The 20,965-nt window shown below is 36.5% G+C and overlaps 1 protein-coding gene across 6 annotated transcripts in view; it reads left to right on the plus strand.

Annotated features, from left to right (window-relative positions):
- The window catches only part of KMT2E (lysine methyltransferase 2E (inactive)), a 101,395-nt gene that overhangs the window by 75,151 nt on the left and 5,279 nt on the right, over window positions 1-20,965 (plus strand). For all 6 annotated transcript variants that reach the window (XM_028846155.2, XM_028846157.2, XM_015134638.3 and 3 more), the window contains 9 exons: window positions 2,057-2,321; window positions 3,276-3,374; window positions 13,677-13,841; window positions 14,133-14,441; window positions 17,580-17,834; window positions 17,996-18,140; window positions 18,660-18,910; window positions 19,294-19,350; window positions 19,490-20,053. In XM_028846155.2, the coding sequence (XP_028701988.1) occupies window positions 2,057-2,321; window positions 3,276-3,374; window positions 13,677-13,841; window positions 14,133-14,441; window positions 17,580-17,834; window positions 17,996-18,140; window positions 18,660-18,910; window positions 19,294-19,350; window positions 19,490-20,053 (2,110 nt within the window). The remainder of the gene's footprint in view (window positions 1-2,056; window positions 2,322-3,275; window positions 3,375-13,676; window positions 13,842-14,132; window positions 14,442-17,579; window positions 17,835-17,995; window positions 18,141-18,659; window positions 18,911-19,293; window positions 19,351-19,489; window positions 20,054-20,965) is intronic.

A 20,965-nucleotide genomic window follows, 5' to 3' on the forward strand; every position in this document is an offset into this window, starting at 1 on the left:
TATTCTTTTTAAATGCAGTTTTTAAAATGTTCATTATGTTTTCTCTTGGTGAAATCCCTCTTCCTTTAGTATCCCTTTCTACTGATTATTGCAGTCAGATTTATCATATCATTTTAGCTCTTTCTCCCCTAGAAGGTAGGAGATTTAGCATAGTTTTTTGCTCAATGCTTTGTGGGATTGCATATCCCATAGAGGTTAAGAATGTAATCTGTCTGGTTTCAAATCCTGGGTTGGTCTCTTACTACGTAACCTTGGACCAATTTCTTCATCACTTTGTGCTGCATTACCTCAAGTATATGAGAAGAATAATAATACTCACCTTAGGTGCTTAATAAACAAAAGCTGTTGCCATCGTTGTTTGTAGTTCTGTTGTCCTAAAATCAAACATCTAGAACGAGTTTCAAGCTAGTATCTGTTAATACCTGATTTGGGAGGCTGGAGGTAGGACCATAAATGTTTGAATTCTATCCCTGGTTCACAGAATTAGGAAGTTGGATTTGAATCTTTCTAGCAGTTTTAAAAGTAAATGAGTTAGGAATATTAGACACTTAATAAGTAAATTGTTCTTATTGTGAACAAACATTCAACTACTTAAAACATGCAGAGTGGGAGATTTGTATTATTGTTTAACTGAGGTTTGGGCATTTGGCCTATATCCTAGAGATGAACTAAAGATAAAGTGGTCAGAGTTGAGAAATATCGAAATGAAAAGTACATGCGCCTGAGAGTCATACAGACCTGGATCTAAATGCCGTCCCTTCCACATATTAACTGTGTAACGTTGGACAAGATGCTAATCCTCAGTGAGTTTTAATCTCACTTGTAAAATGGGAGTAATATCATTATTGTGAAGATGAGATAGGCTTCCATTTGAAAGAGGGAACACTTAGTATAGTGAAAAGGAAACATTAAATTTTATCAAGGTAGCTTTTTAAAGAAACCTGGTTGTTGTTATCATTCCTTAAAGGATAAGACAAACTAGTTCAGGTTTAGTATTTGTTATACCTAGAGTTTTTTATGTAGGTCACATTGCAAATCAGTATTTTATATAGCACTCTGGGACACTGAAGTAATTATGGTTTCTGCCTTAATGTTTTGTGTAATCCACAGTATCATTTTGCTTTAAAAGACTCAAAGTTCTGATGTATTTGTTTTTTTCTTCTTCTGTAACATATTACATGTTGAGCATCCCTCATGCAAAAATCTGAAATCCAAAATCCTAAACTTTTTTTGTTTTTTGGTTTTTTTTTTTTTTTTTGGACAGAGTCTCACTCTGTCACCCAGGCTGGAATGCAGTGGCACGATCTTGGCTTACTACAACTTCTGCCTCCTGAATTCAGGCGATTCTCCTGCCTTAGCCTGTCACATAGCCAGGATTACAGGTGCCTGCCACCATGCGCAGCTAATTTTTGTATTTTTAGTAGAGACGGGGTTTCACCATGTTGGCCAGGCTGGTCTCAAGTGATCTGCCTGCCTCGGCCTCCCAAAGTTCTGGGATTACAGGCGAGAGCCACTGCGCCTGGCCATCCTAAACTTTTTGAGCACTGACATGATGCCACAAGTAGAAAATTCTATACCTGACCTCATATGACAGGTCACAGTCAAAGTGCAGTCAGAACTTTGTTTCAGGCACAGAATTATTAAATACAGTGTAATACAGTGTGTAAAATTACTTTTAGCCTATATGAAACACGAGTGAATTTTGTGTTTAGATCTGGGTCTCATTCCCCAAGATATCTCATTATATATATGTAAACATTCCAAAATCCACAACCTTTCTGGTCCTAAGCATTTCAGGTAAGGCATGCTCAACCTGTACCAGTTATACTTATGATTGAAGGCCTAATATCTGGTCAGAAATCAACATCTAATTATTACATTATTTTAATGAAAAAAAATTTTTGTGGTAGTTAACTAGGAATGTAAATTACTAAAAAGGATTGCTTATAATTAATAATTGCATACAATTTTCTGGAGTTGCAGCTTAAAATGGATTAGAAATTTCCCAGTTTTGTTTTATATTTTGAAATAAATATTTAATTGGTTATCTTTCCAGTAAGTACAAGGTGGACTGTGCATGCCTCAAAGAAAACCCAGAGTGCCCTGTTCTAAAACGTAGTTCTGAATCCATGGAAAATATCAGTAGTGGTTATGAGACCAGACGGAAAAAAGGAAAAAAAGACAAAGATATTTCAAAAGAAAAAGATACACAAAATCAGAATATTACTTTGGATTGTGAAGGAACAACCAACAAAATGAAGAGCCCAGAAACTAAACAAAGAAAGCTTTCTCCATTGAGACTATCAGTATCAAATAATCAGGTATTGAACTCTGCTCTCAATGAAATTGAATAAACAAAAGAAAATAATCTGTCATATTTTATCCTCTTCTTTGTTATATGTATAATTGTTTAAAGTATTTTTAAGTCCATTCTGTCATTTAATGAAGTATTCATAAGTGTAAAATATAGGTTCTGCTAGAATTTGTACAATATTTGTTGAATTATTAAGAAACAGCACAGCCAGCAAATCCTTGCAGAATTGCGGACAAGATTATCCTAAGACTAGATAACTTTAAAAAAATCTTCTAGCTGGCACTTTATGTTCATAATAAATGTTTTTATTTAAAGTCTTAAGCTGCAAAATTTTCTTTCCTTAAACATGTGGATGCAGGTAATCTTATCAATTCTATAAGCATGTCACAATAACAGCAAATAAAATTTTTGAGAGAAAATTCACTAAGAACATATAAGGTAATTTTGGGGGTAGAGTTTGGCCAAAGTCTATCTGCCCCACCAGTAAATATATTGTTATATGTCCTCTATAAACAAAAAACAGTTAGGAGGGATAATTAAAATGTGAAAATTAAGTAAGGTTTTGCTCATTTCCAGGGCCCTATCTTCTAGAAATGATTTACCTTAAACTTTCAACTGAACACACACTTATTGAGCACTGGGTATTTGCAGGTTTTTCTGAAATAATGTATAGATTTATGTTTTGGGAACTCTATAAATATAAGGCCGTGCTACCGTATTTGACCTATATTGATAAAAACTTGATTGGCTAAAATTTAAAAAGCAAAAGTATTTGATTGCATGATTTTGAAAAGCATCTTGAATTAGGAAACCAGTTCTAAATTTCTTAAATGAATTTAAGTAGGCTGATGATATTTGTATGTTGAATTTCTTGTGGTTGAAAGACATTAAAATATTTTAATGTCACTGGTTGTATAGATGGAATAATAGTTTGTATAAAGAAGTCATTTCCATTTTTCAGGAACCAGATTTTATTGATGATATAGAAGAAAAAACTCCTGTTAGTAATGAAGTAGAAATGGAATCAGAGGAGCAGATTGCAGAAAGGAAAAGGAAGATGGTAAGTTGGGAAGCTACTAGTTTGGGCTTAGTGACAGCTGCTCTGCATATGGTAATTGTTGCTGCCTTTACATGGGCTTTCACGCTATTCTTTGAAGTTAGCAAATGATGTGCCATTGAGCATTTTTATTTGGTTTGATCATTACCATTTAAATAAATGTCACTAATCTTGTATTTTTGTTGGTTGTTCATTAGAGATTTAAGAATGTATGACATTTAAGAAATAACATTTTGGAAGTAATAACTATTAATATTTTAATAATTCCACAATGAACTATTAATAAATTTTAATGCCACAATTATTGTTCAGAATGTCTTTTCTTAGCTAAATGTATCCTTTCATGATTTGAAATATAATAAAAACAGAACTTTAAACCTTATAGCACCAAATAAATTGCTTATGCAAAAAAAACAAAACTGACCACTGGTAGCTATTTCTATATTCTCACACTGCTATCATACAGTAAGGTTCTCATTAAAATAAATTTAGGATGTATATTCCTTGTACTATTTACAAATACTTTATCAATGTAAAAATTAGGACAAGGTATTTTCTCACAAATTATGGTAATTTAGCATTTGATCTGTCAGTCAAGGTAATTTAGCATTGGATATATCAGCCAGTTAAGAACATATCATGATATACTTTCCATGCCCTAAAATTTGAAAGTGACTTTACAAACTGACTGATGGCCTTATGATAGGTGCTCCCCATTCCCCTTTACTTCGTATGCTCCTTTGTGTCCTGTTTTCCGGGTTTTCATGTTGTATTCCATGGAATCTCATGTCACATATTTAAGGGTGAGATGTTTGAAAGTTTGGTCATTGTTGACTGGGAGCAGTGGCTCACATCACTCACTTTGGGAGGCCAAGGTGGGTAGATCACCTGAGGCCAGAAGTTCGAGACCAGCCTCGTCAACACGGCGAAACCCCATCTCTACTAAAAATACAAAAATTAGCCGGGCATGGTGGTATGCGCTTATATTCCCAGCTATTCAAGAGGCTGAGGTGGGAGAATTGCTTGAACCCAGGAGGTGGAGGTTGCAGCGAGCTACCTGGGCGACAGAGCGAGACTCTGTCTCCAACAACAACAACAAAAGTCTGATCATTGTTGACCTACTTAATATGTGCCTGTTTTTATCACCTTGATAGTTTTCTAATATTGATGAATTATTGATACTCAGAATTCTGAAAACAATGAAGAACAGTTTCATAGCCTTAGGATTTCAGGAACACTGGTCTGTCGAGACAAGGTAGTATTAGAAGAAAAGAAAATAGAAAATATTGGAGGGGTTTATAAAGGAGAAATTATTGTACCTAAAGGGATTATCTTGAACCTTTTTTGAGATTCGATTATATATGTTATATGTGCCTTTTCAAGTTACCTATGGCTCTTTATTGAGTATTGATTTTTAGTACTGTTCTGTTTATTCTTCAACTGACACAGCCTTGTGCTGGGAATTTTTAGGAAACCAATTTAGAGTATTACTTGTTTCTGTGTGTGGCAAGTGTCTGGTGGGAGGAACCTCTTTTATAACTGGCTTTAAGGGCTGTCGCGACCACTTTGGAGAAAAAATGAAATAAAAAAAAATCATAGGCCAGGCATGGTAGCTCACATCTGTAATCCCAGCACTTTGGGAGGCTGAGGTGGGAAGATCACTTCAGCCCAGGAGTTAAGAGACCCACCATGGGCGATATAGCGAGACCTCATCTGTACAAAAAATTTAAAAAATTAGACAGATTTGACAGCGCATGCCTGTAGTCCCAGCTATTCAGGATGCTGAGGCGGGAGGATCACTTGAGTCTAGGAGGTCAAGGCTGCACTGAGCTGTGATCCTACCACTGCACTCCAGCCTAGGTGATGACAGAGTGAGATCCCTGTCACAAAACAAACAAAAACAGAAAACCAGTGGGGGTTTGTTGTTTGCCCATAAATACAATACTTTTATTCAGATTGAATTCTGTTTATAAACATTTATATGGGGCTACTTTAAATATATATTTTTCTATAAATGCTGACAAAGTTAGTGGATCTTAGAACATCCTCATTTCTAGATGCCAGAAGAAAATTGGATATTTGCTGGGCGCGGTGGCTCACGCCTGTAATCCCAGCACTTTGGGAGGCCGAGACGGGTGGATCACCTGAGGTCAGGAGTTTAAGACCAGCCTGGCCAATATGATGAAACCCCGTGTCTACTAAAAATACAAAAAAGTTAGCCGGGCATGGTGGCATGCGACTGTAATCCCAGCCACTTGGGAGACTGAGGCAGGAGAATCACTTGAACCTGGGAGGCGGAGGTTGCAGTGAACCGAGATTGTACCATTGCACTCCAGCCTGGGCAATAAGAGCGAAACTCCATCTCCACAAAAAAGAGAGAATTGTATACTCCATGTTAAACTTGGTGGAACTTAGAAAATATATATGTATATTGGCTTACTTACTTGGAATCCATTTTTGGTCCTGGTTTTGCTTATTAGTATGCTATAGTAAAATGAAGAATACTTCAAAGTTTTTATGTCCATTTTAATATATTCTGCCATCTGCCATTAAGGTGGATATGAAACCGAGTATTTTTCATGGGAATAAAATGTGGAAAACTTGAAAGTATAAATGTCTTTAATTTGGTATTTCAAAAGGATACGAAATTAAAATCTAAAAATCCTTGGCTCCTGACCCATAGCTCTCCAAGTCATCGCAATTGTTACTTCTAATTGGTACATTTGCTTTGATGTTTGCATTAAAGAATTTTTTGAGGTAGTCAAATAAGCAGAATGAAAAATCATGCATCCTAGGATTCCTAAGCAATTAGTAGAGTTCCCCACCCCCAAGTATTAATATTATATTTGGTCTTGAAAAGTTAAAAATGAATCACCTTTAATCTTCCTAGTCTTGATTTATATTGGTTAGATTAACATCAGTAGTCAGAAAGATAATGTCAAATCAAAAAGTGAGAAAGAGGGACAACTAAAACTAGGTAGAATGAAGATGGTGGCATACTACTCTTGAGAAACTTAGTCAAACTGATTTAAATCTCCACCTGTGACAAGATCGACTTCCAAACCATATTACTTTTCCAGGACCAGAAATTTTCCAGGGTTAATATTTTGAAATATTTGCATTGCACTTACCAGTTGAAGATCCCAAATCCAAAAATCTGAAATGCTCCAATGAGCATTTCCTTTGAGCACCATGTTGGCTATCAAAAAGTTCTGGATTTTGGAGCGTTTCAGATTTAAGATGCTCACCTAGACTCGGTATCATGTATATTTATCAGATTGCAGTAAGACGAGTCAGTAATAACATCTTCCCGGATAAACTCCATGTAATCACCAAATTTAAATGTATAGTAGTCCCTCCTTATCTGCAGGTTTGCTTTCCCAGGTTTCAGTTACCCACTGAGGTTCAAAATATTAAGGTATTTTGAGAGAGATATCACATTCACGTAACTTTCATTACAGTACATGGTTATAATTGTTCGATTTTGTTACAGTTACATATGTATAGGAAAAAACAGCGCTGTATGTATAGGGTTCAGTACTATCTGCAGTTTCAGGCATGCTTTGGTGGTCTTGAAATGTATCCCCTGTGAATAAGTGGGATCTATTGTACTACACCCTGTCCTCTTGTAGTACAGCTTGAAAAATACAAAATTGGTAATTTTAACCTGTGTACATAATTTCATATACCACCTATTAAAATCATGCTTAATTTCCAGAAATTGCACCAGGGTATTTATGTGTTTTGGTTGTTGGCTTCTTTTTTTTTTTTTTTTTTTTTTTTTTTTTTGAGACGGAGTCTCGCTGTGTCACCCAGGCTGGAGTGCAGTGGCGCGATCTCGGCTCACTGCAAGCTCCACCTCCCGGGTTCACGCCATTCTCCCGCCTCAGCCTCCGAGTAGCTGGGACTACAGGCGCCCGCCACCATGCCCAGCTAGTTTTTTGTATTTTTAGTAGAGACGGGGTTTCACCATGTTAGCCAGGATGGTCTCGATCTCCTGACCTCGTGATCCACCCACCTTGGCCTCCCAAAGTGCTGGGATTACAGGCTTGAGCCACCGCGCCCAGCCAGCTTCATTTTTTTAAATGAGAATAGAAGGCAGTATCTCTGCTTTTAGAAGTATTTACAAAAATAATTACAACTCAGCAATAAGTGAAGGAGGTATAAATATGATAGATAACCTATAGCTGGGGAGAGATCACATTGTTTCATGAACTCTAGGTAATATATTTATGTATGTATATTTAATATATTTCTGTATTTATATTTATTATGGACCTTTTGAGTAGGGTTTAACCAAATACAGGTTAGCTTATGACAAAGTTTTATGGAATGTATTTTTCCAGGGGAAATCCTGGAGAGAGCTATAAATATAATAAATTATATTTGGTTGGGATTATAGGCTATTTTTGGAGGAGAGGGCTACTAAAGAGATAAAGTTGGCTAGAGGTCACAGAAAATACTCAGGGATGAAGATTTCATGAAAGAATATTTATGTAGCCAAGATGGAAAGCCTTTTCATTTCCAGTTCCATTACCCTCTACCCCTTTTGGCCTTTTGGATTTTTCTTTTATGAACATTTTCTTTTTCCATCCATCATATTTTGTCTTTTTTTTCCTTAGGAAGTTGTTACCTGCTTTTACAAAAGCAAATTTGTGGCTAAGTTATATGGAACTGCATAGTTATTGTACATTAGGAAAATCTTACCATTAGCCAGTAGACTGAAATACAGTAGACTGTTTATACTCACTTGATTCCAAAAACCAGGGCACTACTGAGTGTCCTCCTAGTGTGTTTGTGGAGGTGGGGTTAGGTGGCTGTAATCTTGTCATATAAATAGTACATGTGGAAGGGGATTAGATACTGGGGGGGTATACCTGTAGCTTAAAGTGATCATTTTAAAAGCAGCAAACTTCTGAAAGATTTAAATACTGAAAGAGACTTGTTGCTGGGCCTGGTGGCTCATGCCTATAACCCCAGCACTTTGGGAGGCCAAGTTGGTTGATCACTTGAGTTCACGAGTTCGAGACCAGACTGGGTGACATGGCAAAACTCCATCTCTACTAAAAATACAAAGATTAGCCAGGCATGGTGGGACATGCCTATAATCCCAGCTACTTGGGAGGCTGAGGCACGAGAATCACTTGAACCCAGAGGAGGAGGTTGCAGTGAGCCAAGATGGTACCACTGCACTGCAGCCTGGGTGACAGTGAAAAGCTCAAAAAAAAAACACTTCCTCCCCCATTTATAATGGCATGAAAACAGTCTCCTTTGTAGTTTTCAAATATTTCCAAAATAATTTTTCATAACCCTCATAATGTACTTTGGGAATATAATCTTGGTAATATTTGATGGCCTGTATTGTCAGGTTGCTTACAATTGAGTCCACAGAAGATGATTCAGTGTGGTCTTCATATTTAAAAGGACAGACATTTCATAAACAGTGAAAGGGTATGACAAGGAAGTCACGTAGGCAAGATTCCTGGACTTGTCAAGCAGCTAGGATAGTCTAGAATTTTTATACCACCACAACATAAACTTCATGAGGGAGAAAACCTATAGTTTTATTCATTGTTGTAGCCCTAGCTCCTAGGGGAATAAAAAATGATGGGCAAAAAAGTAGACCCTCAATAAATGAGCTAACTGAATGTTCCTGACAACCATTTGAGGAAAGATAAACAGATATAGGCCCATGAATGTGAAATGAATGAAGCTTCCCTGTAGTTCAGGTAATGCATGATCTGGAGGCTTTTGCCCTGGATTGTGCAGGATTCTCCATCATTTTCTCAGCGTTCATCCTTCACATCAAGGAGTATTCCATGCAAGTGTAACTTGAGATGCTTTGTGAAAAAGAGCCATGATCAGTTTACTGTGATGAGCACTATACGATATCCTTCCTTTTCAGATTTCCAGTGTACATATGTTTAAAAACTTGAGAAATTGTCAGATTTTCCTAAACTTGTATACCCTTGCAGTTTCTTGTGGATAACACCTTTGACTCCCACAGAGTGTTATTCAATGGAACAGACACTGTGGGAAAACACTACAGAATACATGCTGTTACTAAATGTCTCTAGGAAAACTTGACTGACTTCATTTAGAAAATCACTTTAGAAGATGCAGTGCTTTAATAATAAAATAGAGAAGATAAATTTGTTGCCAGAAAAGCCATCTGGTGACAGGATTTGAGATTTTATCCAACTCCCTGTTCTGTCCTCAGCATGATTAAGTTGATACTGATTTTTTTTGTAAGGTCCAGTTTTCTCTAAGAGTGGGAATTGTATTTCTAAAGAGGAGTAATTAATGACATTGTGGTGTTAGTGAAAGGGAACCTGTTTCTTTTTTTAATTTTTTTTGGAGACGGAGTCTCACTCTGTCACCAGGCCTGGAGTGCAGTGGTGTAATGTTGGCTCACTGCAACCTCTGCCTCCTGGGTTCAAGTGATTCTCCTGCCTCCACCTCCCAAGTAGCTGGGATTACAGTGCCCACCAGCACGCCTGGCTACCTTTTTGTATCTTTAGTAGAGATGGGGGTTTCACCATGTCGGCCAGGCTGGTCTCGAACTCCTGACCTTGTGATCCACCCACTTCTGCCTCCCAAAGTGCTGGGATTACAGGCTAGAGCCACTGCGCCCAGCCACCTATTTTTATTAGGTACACAGTTCAAACAAAATGAGGTTAATCAGCTTTAGCTGCCTTCTAATAAATTCAAGATTTCCAAAATTGTTGAAATGCTTCGTTACATGTCTTCAAGTAACAGTGATACGTGCTTGACATAATGTACACATAGTTCTTACTCATTTAACAAAAATGTGAGAGCTTGCCATTTGAAATATCAGATGAACAAAGAAGGCAAGGTCACTGCTCTGGAGAAGCTTTCATAGAGAATGGGGTAGAGGGAATAACAAACGAGTATCAAAATAATAAAGAGTGCCGTGAGTATAAATTCAATCACATGATAGAGGAAATGGAGACACCACACAAGTCATACGTGTTATTTTGGAATGATTTTTATTGGTAACAGATAATCTTACCCATCTTTTTAGATTTATAAGTTAATCTTTGTTATATAAAAGGGTAACACTTTTTTTGAGCAAGGAATCATTTAATTTCTCTATTTCAAAACCAAAGGATAGGGTGATTTTGTAGGTGGGCTCTGGCTTTCCTTTTCCTATTTTTTTTTTTAGATAAAGACAGGGCCTCGCTCTGTTGTCCAAGCTAGAGTGCACTGGTGTGATCAATAGCTCACCGCAGCCTCCAACTCCTGGACTCAAGCAATCCTCCTCCCTCAGTGTCTGGAGTAGCCTGAACTACAGGCGCATGCCACCATGTTCCACTAATGTAAATTTTTTTTTCCCCCCCTGAGACAGAGTCTCGCTTTGTCACCTGGCTGGAGTGCAGTGGCACAATCTCAGCTCACTGCAACCTCCACCTCCCAGGTTCAAGCGATTCTCCTGCCCCAACCTCCTGAGTAGCTGGGACTACAGGCGCCACGCCACTACACCTGGCTAATTTTTGTTTTTTTTAGTAGACAGGGTTTCACTATATTAGCCAGGATGGTCTCAATCTCTTGACCTCATGATCCATCCGCCTCGGCCTCCCAAAGTGCTGAGATTAGAGGCATTTAAGCCACCGTGCCCAGCCTAAATTTTTTTGTGGAGATGGGGGTCTTGCTTTATGATGGGGATATTACTAAGGAGACTGCTTATAGGAAATTACAATCCTCTGTATTTACTCTTGTAAAACCATAAACTAAGATACATGTCATAAAAATAATGTATAGATTTCATGGGAAATCTATCAAGTTTAGATTATATAGCACAGGTGTTAGGGACTATGGAAAGTCTGCTGGGGTCAATTAGGACTCCTAATTTCTCCATCTCTAGATAGTTAGCTGTAACTACCTCAAAGAATAAAACTTGTTTTTCAGTTACAGCTATAAAATGGGTGGCAAATTTTGTCTTTAAATATGTACTATATACATGCCTGTGTCAAAGAATGTACTGTGGGTGACTAGAAAAGCTGAATGACATATGACCTTTAAGAAATTTAAAATAAATGTAGAAAATCAGGCATGTTTATATTTCAAAATATTTGTGTATTTTAAGATAAAGTTAGGTTTAAAGCTGTTAGGAAATGTTTAGTGCTTTCAGCTTTATTCTTACCCAGCTGTAGTAATGTAGGAAGGGTTTTGCTTTACGTAGTGGCAGTAATTGGAAAGAAGAGTAAATTAGGAGCCAGGAAACCTGCATAATAATTATGGCTCTGCTTTTGAATGAGTCACTTAATACACATGGGCTTTGGTTTCTTCAGCAGTATTGGACCACATTATTTTTTAAGATCCTGATCAACTCTAGATTATGAACCATCTCTAAATACAGGATTTTGCTCTATAAATTAGCTGTAGTGTTTACAGGGGAGTTTTTTTAATTGAATGTTTATATCATAGTTTTATCTGTGACCCTTATTCCTACTATCCAAAACAAAAAAATACTGGACTATGTCAGACTCTTTTGGCATAAATTCTTATTTACCTTAGAACACCCAGGATAATCATACTACAGAAAACATCTTCCTAGGGGCCCGCCTTGTGGGTAGTTTTTTCTTTTACACATACAGTGATTTTTGCCAAGACAAGTTTGTTTCTTCTGGAAAAATGTACTTTCCCCAAATTGTACTTTCCCCAAAAATGTACTTTCCCCAAATAAAAATTCTTTATTTTAATTTTTTTGAAAAGAAATAACCATAGTAATTAATCCCTCCCCTCCAACCAGGTTCATCAGGTAAAGCGCAGTTTGGGAAAATGATCTTTTTAGTTACTCCAAATTTCTCCTTTTCTAAATTCAGGGTTTTAGAGAAGCCCTGATAAAAAGTTTTACAGAGAACCACACGACAAAAAGGGGTAAAGGTAATTTAAAAGCCCCAAAATAAGGAATTTTCTAAGAAAAGAACTCAGATGTAAAACTTTCAGTTCCAGTGAACAAGTAGAACCATCTTTTGCATGTGCTATTTTAGTGTTTGCCCATCCCAGGCTAGGAGAAGTGAGATGCAGATATGTAATCCATGAACAAAGAACCTTACCTCTTTGGACCTGTTTCCTCAGAGTCATGTTTGCAATATGACAATTTGCTGTAACAAATTAGAAACTTAAAAGTATTATTACTTTTGTTGACATAATATTTTGTTCCCTTGCTGAGTGTAACAACAAAAATACAGGAATGGGTCAATAGTAGTTTCCAAAGTGTAGGTATCTTGAGGTTTGAATCTCTGCTGGTAATTAGTGGAACTAGAGCTCCAATATTGAGAAGACTATGGCATCCAGACCTTGAGTTTCTGATCTTTCTTCCTCACATCGATGGTAATAAAGGAGGAAAGACAAATGGATCTGAGCCTCAGGACCTGGTTCTTTTCATTTGAAGAACTGGACAGTTGATGGATGTGGTTCCTGGTTCTGGTTTAGAGCTGAAGCATCTGCCAGGCCCACTGGTGAAGGCTCTGGGTCTTGCTCTTAATGTTCTCTTTGGATAGAGAACTGATGCTCAAAGGAACACTTGGCTGTTTCTCAGTCCCTGTCTTGAATTGTCAGTGTAAGACAGGAAGAGCAGAAGGTAGAGGAATACCTTATAAGAATTACAATGAAGGGCGAGAGGCTAAAGTAGAAATAATAATTAACATACGGAGTGCCTACAATTTTCCAACTACTGTTTGAAAACCTCACATTTTCTGTTGGAACCAAATAACAACTCAGAGAAGTGCAAGTTTTATTACCCACATCTTACTGTCTCAGAAAGGTTAACTTGCCTGGAGTCACAGATACTTACCAAATAACAGTTGTAATTTTTAAATGCAAGACTTTACCTCACAACATCCTGCTGCAGTATGTCAATAATATACTCACTCAAGTGCATATGAATTTTACCTTTTCAGCATATCATTACCTTAGGGATTTTGGATCTTTTCTTAAAAGGCTGGTTTCTGTATTATTAAGAGAAAAGATTTTCGGTTTGGTAAAACAAGGTAATTTTTGAGGCTTTTTTTGCTTTGTTTTACCCTTATCATTAACACTCAATCATCCAAGTGTTTCCTTCATGAAATACTTGTAATAACAGGACTTACCAAGATGATGGGAATTCTGAAAGGTCTTGAATGAACAGAAATGTTTTTTCTCCCCATATTCACCAATAATAGAAATAGTTTGCTAATAGTATCATAGCAATTATTTTTTAAATTTATCACAAACATTTGGACTTAATTTTACTTTTGAGCAATGATATTTATGATGTCACTTAAATTTTATATTTCATAGACAAGAGAAGAAAGAAAAATGGAAGCAATTTTGCAAGCTTTTGCCAGACTTGAAAAGAGAGAGAAAAGAAGAGAACAAGCTTTGGAAAGGATCAGCACAGCCAAAACTGAAGTTAAAACTGAATGTAAAGATACACAGATTGTCAGTGATGCTGAAGTTATTCAGGTATTACTTATTCAGGTCTAGTTTTATTTTCTTAAACACTTTCAAATAAAATTTCTATACTTGCATTAATTACTTATAAGGAATTTAAAATAATGTCTATTAGCTTTTTAATAGCCTCTTTCAGATTCTATGGGAGTTTCAGTTTGAGCTAAGACTATATATTATTTCTGTTCTTTATAACAGAATTCATAAATTCTGGAAAGTTGGCTTCTGAAGTAGATTAATGCTATTATATTTAAACTTTATATATATGTAGTATAAAAAGCTCCATTCGGTTGTATTTTGAATTAGGAACAAGCAAAAGAAGAAAATGCTAGCAAGCCAACCCCTGCCAAAGTAAATAGAACTAAACAGAGAAAAAGTTTTTCTCGGAGTAGGACTCACATTGGACAGCAGCGTCGGAGACACAGAACTGTCAGCATGTGTTCGGATATCCAGCCATCTTCTCCTGATATAGAAGTTACTTCACAACAAAATGATATTGAAAATACTGTACTTACAATAGAACCAGAAACTGAAACTGCACTAGCAGAAATAATTACTGAAACTGAAGTTCCAGCACTTAATAAATGTCCTACAAAGTACCCCAAAACAAAGAAGGTATGATTCTAATGAATGTAAGAACTGTTTTTCTAACAGTTTCTTATATTAGTTATATTGGTGTTTTAAAAACTGGATTTTTAAGATCTCATAATGAACAGAATAAGACGCAGTTTTTATACTTGCAGATTTTTAAAATAAGAATGAGAATCCCAGAACTGTAAAATTAATATAAATGTTTGCATTACTGTGAAGATAAAGTTACATTCAGTTTATCAGGACTTTTTAGTATTGCAATTCATGATTTCTTTAAATAAGTTTGTCTACTTTATGTACAAAATATATACTTCTCTGAAACTGGTTTTAGATGTGTTATCCTTTATTTATATTTTTATAAATTTCATTGTATAGGTAGATTATAAGAATTAAATGTGAAGAAATTGTTGATTTCCACAGAATGTACTATGAAAATTTATAAGAAAGAGTAGTTTTAGGTGTAATTATTAATAAAAATCTTTAAAACACTACTGTCAGACTTAAGCAATTACGGGAAACAACCTGAGCTTTTTCAGATCAGAAATAACAGAACATCCTAAATGAAGCTGCTCTTTATCTCCCACTCTGACTAGAGTACAGCAGATTGGGGCAGAGATATTAAAGTGTGGCAATCCTTATACTGTTTAGGGGTAGATCACGAATGTATACTTCTCACACACTTTACTTTGAAATTTCATTTATTCTGTCTTTGTTCTTACCTAATTCAGTACAGTTTGTAGGCATGCTGCTAAACCATGACATGTACGTTTAGTAAAATTCTAGTATGAACCCAGGATTGTATTTTAATAGCACAAATTAAATAATTTACTTGCCAAAGTCACAGGTTTCATTAGAGACAATCTAAACACAGTTGTTTCTAATTCAAAGTCTGTGCTCTCCTTACTGCACCACCATAGCTTAAGCAACCCAATATTTGCCTGTAACAATGGACAAAAAATTCTAACTTTGTAAAGTGAAAAGAAAAAAACCTCAGGCTTAAAAGAAGTGAAACTACTTTCTCAATTACAAATATGACATAATCCCTACCCTTTATTAAACTTTTAACAAAGTTGTGGTACTATAAATTTATTTAAATCCTTGGTCTGAGATGTAGGCTTCTACATCCTATCTGATTCTCTTAAAAAGCCTCTTTTGCCTGCAGATTTTGTTATTTTAAACAACATACTGTTTGACAGAGTACCAAATTATCATGATTTCCCCTAAAGGCCTCATTCATTACAACACTAAGAGCTTTATGTATGTTATTGAACTTTTAATCTTCACAACAATCCTATTTATAGAACTAGGTTCTATCACAACCCTTCTTTTACAGATAGAGGTATAAAAAAGTTACTTAACTTGCTCATGGTCACAGTGTAAATGGCGAAGCCAGGATTCACCCTCCTGGCAGTCTGGCTTCAGACTCCATGACCAGACTCCAGACTGCATTCTAGTGCTGTCCTAGGAATGGAATTCTGTATACATAGAGGGACAGAAAAGATGCTAAAATGTTTATAGTGGTTACCTAAGGATGGGTAGATTTTTAAAATGTGTTTATGTGTGTGTGTGTGTGTATACATGTCCATATTTACATATACTAAGTTCTGTACATTTTCTTTTTTTTTTTTTTTTTTGAGATGGAGTCGCGCTCTGTTGCCCACGCTGGAGTGCAGTGGCGTGATCTCTGCTCACTGCAACCTCCGCCTCCCGGGTTCAAGTGCTTCTCCTGCCTCAGCCTCCAGAGTAGCTGGACTACAGGCGCACACCACCATACTCGGCTAATTTTTTTGTATTTTAGTAGAAACAGGGTTTCACCATGTTGGCCAGGATAGTCTCCATCTCCTGACCTTCTGATCCACCTGCCTTGGCCTCCCAAAGTGCTTGGATTACATGCGTGAGCCACCACACCCGGCCACATTTTCTATAAGTTAAATTTATACTTATAAATTAAAATATTTGCTAACTAGATAACAATATGAAGTAGTAATTTATACTTCAGCCAATAAAGACTGTATTATGTATGTTGTAGATCAGAGAATCAGCAGAATTAACAACTATGAAAATTTTCAAAGCACAAGAACCTTAAGAGATATTCCAAACCCCTTAAATCAGTGATTGTCAATGGTGACTTTTAAATATATATGTATCGTGAGCCAGATGTGGTGGCTGATGGCCTGCAATCCCAACATTTGGGGAGGCTAAGGAGGGAGGATCACTTGAGCCCAGGAGTTCAAAACCAGCCTGGGCAACATAACAAGACCCTGTCTCTACAGAAAATTAAAAACAAAAAAATTAGCCGGGCATGGTGGGTGCACACCTGTAGTCCCAGCTATTTGGGAGGCTAAGGTGGTAGGATGACTTGAGCCCAGGAGGTTGAGGCTACAGTGAGCCATGATCAAGCCACTGTACTCCAGCCTGGGCAACTCACCCTTTCTCAGAAAAAGTACTGTGCACTGTCCTCATCTCCAGCTAGCGTAGGAAGATACTGCCTAAAATCAGATTTTTCTAACAGATGGAACATTTTATACCTATAATAGAAGCAGTAGTAAACCTAAATTTAGTGTGTTTAATAAAATGGTACTGACATGTCTCTAGTTGTAACTATATTAAAAAGCGTGGCTGGACACGGTGGCTCACACCTGTAAACTCAGCACTTTGCAAGGCTGAGGCAGGAGGATTGCTTGAGACCAGGGGTTGAGACCAGCCTAATATAGCGGACCTTGTCTCTACAAAATATTTTAAAAATTAGCCAGGCATGGTGGTGAGCACCTTGTCCCAGCTACTCGGGAGGCTGCAGTGGAGGGATCACCTGAGCCCAGGAGGCGGAGGCTTCAATAAGCCGAGACTGCACCACTGCACTCCAGCCTGATGACAAGAGATCTTGTCTCAAAAAAAAAAAGTAATATAAATTTCATGTAATATAAATATTTAAAAAGCAACCATATGTTTGGTTCTACAACATAATTGGGTAAAAAGTTTCAGAATAACAGTAGATAACTAAGGAAATGTAAAAGGACATACTGATATTTTGATCATATATGAATGATTTAAATTAACCAATTGATCATTTTAGGTAATACACCAATTTCAAATCTGATACTAAAATATTCAATAGAATTTGGAATTACATATATAATGATCCAAATTTTTTCTTTTCTCTAGCACTTGGTCAATGAATGGTTAAGTGAGAAGAATGAGAAGACAGGAAAACCTTCAGATGGCCTTTCAGAAAGGCCTCTACGCATAACTACAGATCCTGAAGTGTTAGCTACACAACTCAATTCTTTACCAGGTCTCACTTACAGCCCCCATGTATACTCTACTCCTAAGCATTATATTAGATTTACTTCACCATTCCTTTCAGAAAAAAGGAGAAGAAAAGAACCTACTGAAAACATTTCTGGTTCATGCAAGAAGGTAAACTTTTCTTTGGAAGTAAAAATGTAGAATGAGCCAAATGCCAACTCATTCCTTACTACCATCCATGGTAGTGAAATGCTTTTGGAATCAGCTCTGTATTTACAGGCTAAACAGGTACAAACTGATTCCTATTCATTCATGTATTCTGTTTCATTCAGCGATGGTTGAAACAAGCTCTGGAAGAAGAAAATTCAGCAATTTTACATAGATTTAATTCACCCTGTCAAGAAAGATCCAGAAGTCCTGCAGTCAATGGTGAAAACAAAAGTCCACTACTATTAAATGACAGCTGTTCCCTTTCAGGTAGAATTTTTTTCAGAATTGTTTTAGTGTGAGAAATGTGGCAAGGCATATATATAGCTTTATAACAGGCATATTCTAGTTACTGGTATGCACTTTAGAAGAGCAGCACATTGTTGTATAGATTTTCTCTTTTCTGTCCTCTGTATTTTTTGGCTGAAGATACCAGTTCATAATATCATGTATGTTGGGGTTTATGAATTTTTAAAGGCTTTTGGACTGGCTGTTTTTCAGACAGACAAGGACTCTTACAAATCAGTTAAAGTAACATCAGTACTTGTAAGATACTTTGAGACCCCTAGGCCTATAATCCCTCCAGGCAAGGTAATGCTTGTTAATTGGGGAGGGAGCGGGGGCACTGCTTCATGTTAGTCCCATTTTTTTAAAAACCTTGAAATTTAGTTTTGGGGTAAAAGTCATAACTGCCATTGTTTATATTTTATCTTTCCCAGAATGTGATATAAACAGATTTTAACAAATAGCAACAGTGTAATTTCTTACAGATTATTATTTCACCAACAGATTTAACTACACCACTAAAAAAACGAAGATTTTATCAGTTGCTAGATTCGGTTTACTCAGAAACCTCCACACCTACTCCTTCCCCGTATGCTACACCAACTCACACCGATATTACTCCTATGGACCCATCTTTTGCCACGCCTCCACGGATAAAATCAGATGATGAAACTTGTAGAAATGGTTATAAACCCATATATTCACCAGTTACCCCAGTAACTCCTGGTACACCAGGAAATACCATGCACTTTGAGGTGAGAAATTTTAATGGAGAAAAAAAAAATTCAACACCTGGGGGGATGGGATTTCTTTTAAGAGCTCTTTCCCCTCCTTTAACAACTAGTGTGCTGAGAATACGGAAACAGGTTGTAAGAAACTAAAAATCAGAAACATTCATTTATATGAATTTAGATGTTTTTATTTTTACTAAAATGAGCATAACTTTCATCTTAATATACACAGTAGACTAAATGTATGTATCAAATTGATTTTAAAGCAGTCTTATTTGGGGAATGGAAATAGGAAGCAAGATCTAAAACCAAAGTCTGTGTATTTTTTCATTTTGTTTTCGTTTCTATAATTATTATGGATATACTTACATATTTTTAAATTTTCAATTCTAATTCTTTATATACAGAATATTTCTTCCCCAGAAAGTTCTCCAGAAATAAAGAGACGCACTTATAGTCAAGAGGTAAGAAGTTAACTTAAAAAGGGTGAATTGGTAGTTTTTTTCCTATTACATTGTTTTGCTTAAATTACTAGTAAATTTTGAAATAAACAGTCCCAAGATGTGATCATTTGTATAATTTTTTTTTTTAATTTGTAAACAGGGATATGACAGATCTTCAACCATGTTAACATTGGGGCCTTTTAGAAATTCTAATTTAACTGAACTGGGTCTGCAAGAAATAAAGACTATTGGTTATATGAGCCCTAGGAGTAGGACTGAAGTCAACAGGCAGTGCCCTGGAGAAAAGGAACCGATGTCAGACCTTCAGCTGGGACTCGATGCGGTTGAGCCAACTGCCCTACATAAAACCCTGGAAGCGCCTGCACATGACAGGGCTGAGCCCAACAGCCAACTGGACTCGACTCACTCTGGACGGGGCACAATATATTCTTCCTGGGTAAAGAGCCCTGACAGAACAGGAGTTAACTTCTCAGTGAACTCCAACTTGAGGGACCTGACACCCTCGCATCAGTTGGAGGTTGGAGGAGGCTTCCGAATAAGTGAGTCAAAGTGCCTGATGCAGGATGATACTAGAGGCATGTTTATGGAAACAACTGTGTTTTGTACTTCCGAAGATGGGCTTGTATCTGGTTTCGGACGGACTGTTAATGACAATTTGATCGACGGGAGTTGCACACCCCAGAATCCACCACAAAAGAAAAAGGTTACAAATTTAACAATTTATAGTCCTTTTAATAGTTTTTTTTCATACTACTACTGAGGGGAATTGGTAGTTAGATGTATTATGTAAGGCATTCTTAATTTAGTTATGAAAGTTACATTTTTATATTTTTAAACCTTTTGTAAATGCTGGCTTAATTAGAAAATGTTTACAGAAAAGTAAAAAATTCTAGTAATATGGGAAATCGTTGTAAGCACATGGTTTCAGAGAAATCTCAAGATGATTTATTTCACCAATTGAGTATTTTTTAAAACTAGGCACTCTCCAACCAAAAACACAGACTTGAATATTTGTGTTATTACCTTTATTGTACATTGAGCAAACACCTGTGTATAGAGGAAATGCCTCTGTTCCTCATCCATAACATCTATAGTATTTAGGCCATGGATGTAAGTGTTTTTATTTTACTAATAGTTATGTATTAAATATTCAGTTCCCTGATTTCCCATTATTTGGTTGGCAGATGTACTGAGATAATTAGAATGCCTTATTTCAAAAGAAAGAAACTATAGCACTTACTTTGTTAGTAGGCTTATTGCTTTGCAAGTCCAAGAATTTTCGTGATGTGTGCTTTTAATTTTTATAACAGAGTCCAGTTGGCAACTTTGTGGGAAGCAATGTAGTATAGTGGAAAGAGCACGGGCTTTCAAGTAAGACCTAGGTTCGAATCCCGGCTCCAACACTCACCAGCTGTGTGACCTTGAGTGAGTGAGTTACTCAATTTCCTCATCTATAAAATGGGGATGATAATATACCTATTTCTTAGGGTTGTTGTGAGGATAAATGAGATAATGTATGTAAATCATCTAAGTACAATGCCTGGAATATAGTAGGCATTTGTTAATTGTTAATTATTTGTTCAGAATCAATTAAAATAATTTTCCTAATGTAAAT

The sequence above is a fragment of the Macaca mulatta genome, chromosome 3 (assembly GCF_049350105.2).
Source record: "Macaca mulatta isolate MMU2019108-1 chromosome 3, T2T-MMU8v2.0, whole genome shotgun sequence".
Taxonomy (NCBI): Eukaryota; Metazoa; Chordata; class Mammalia; order Primates; family Cercopithecidae; genus Macaca; species Macaca mulatta.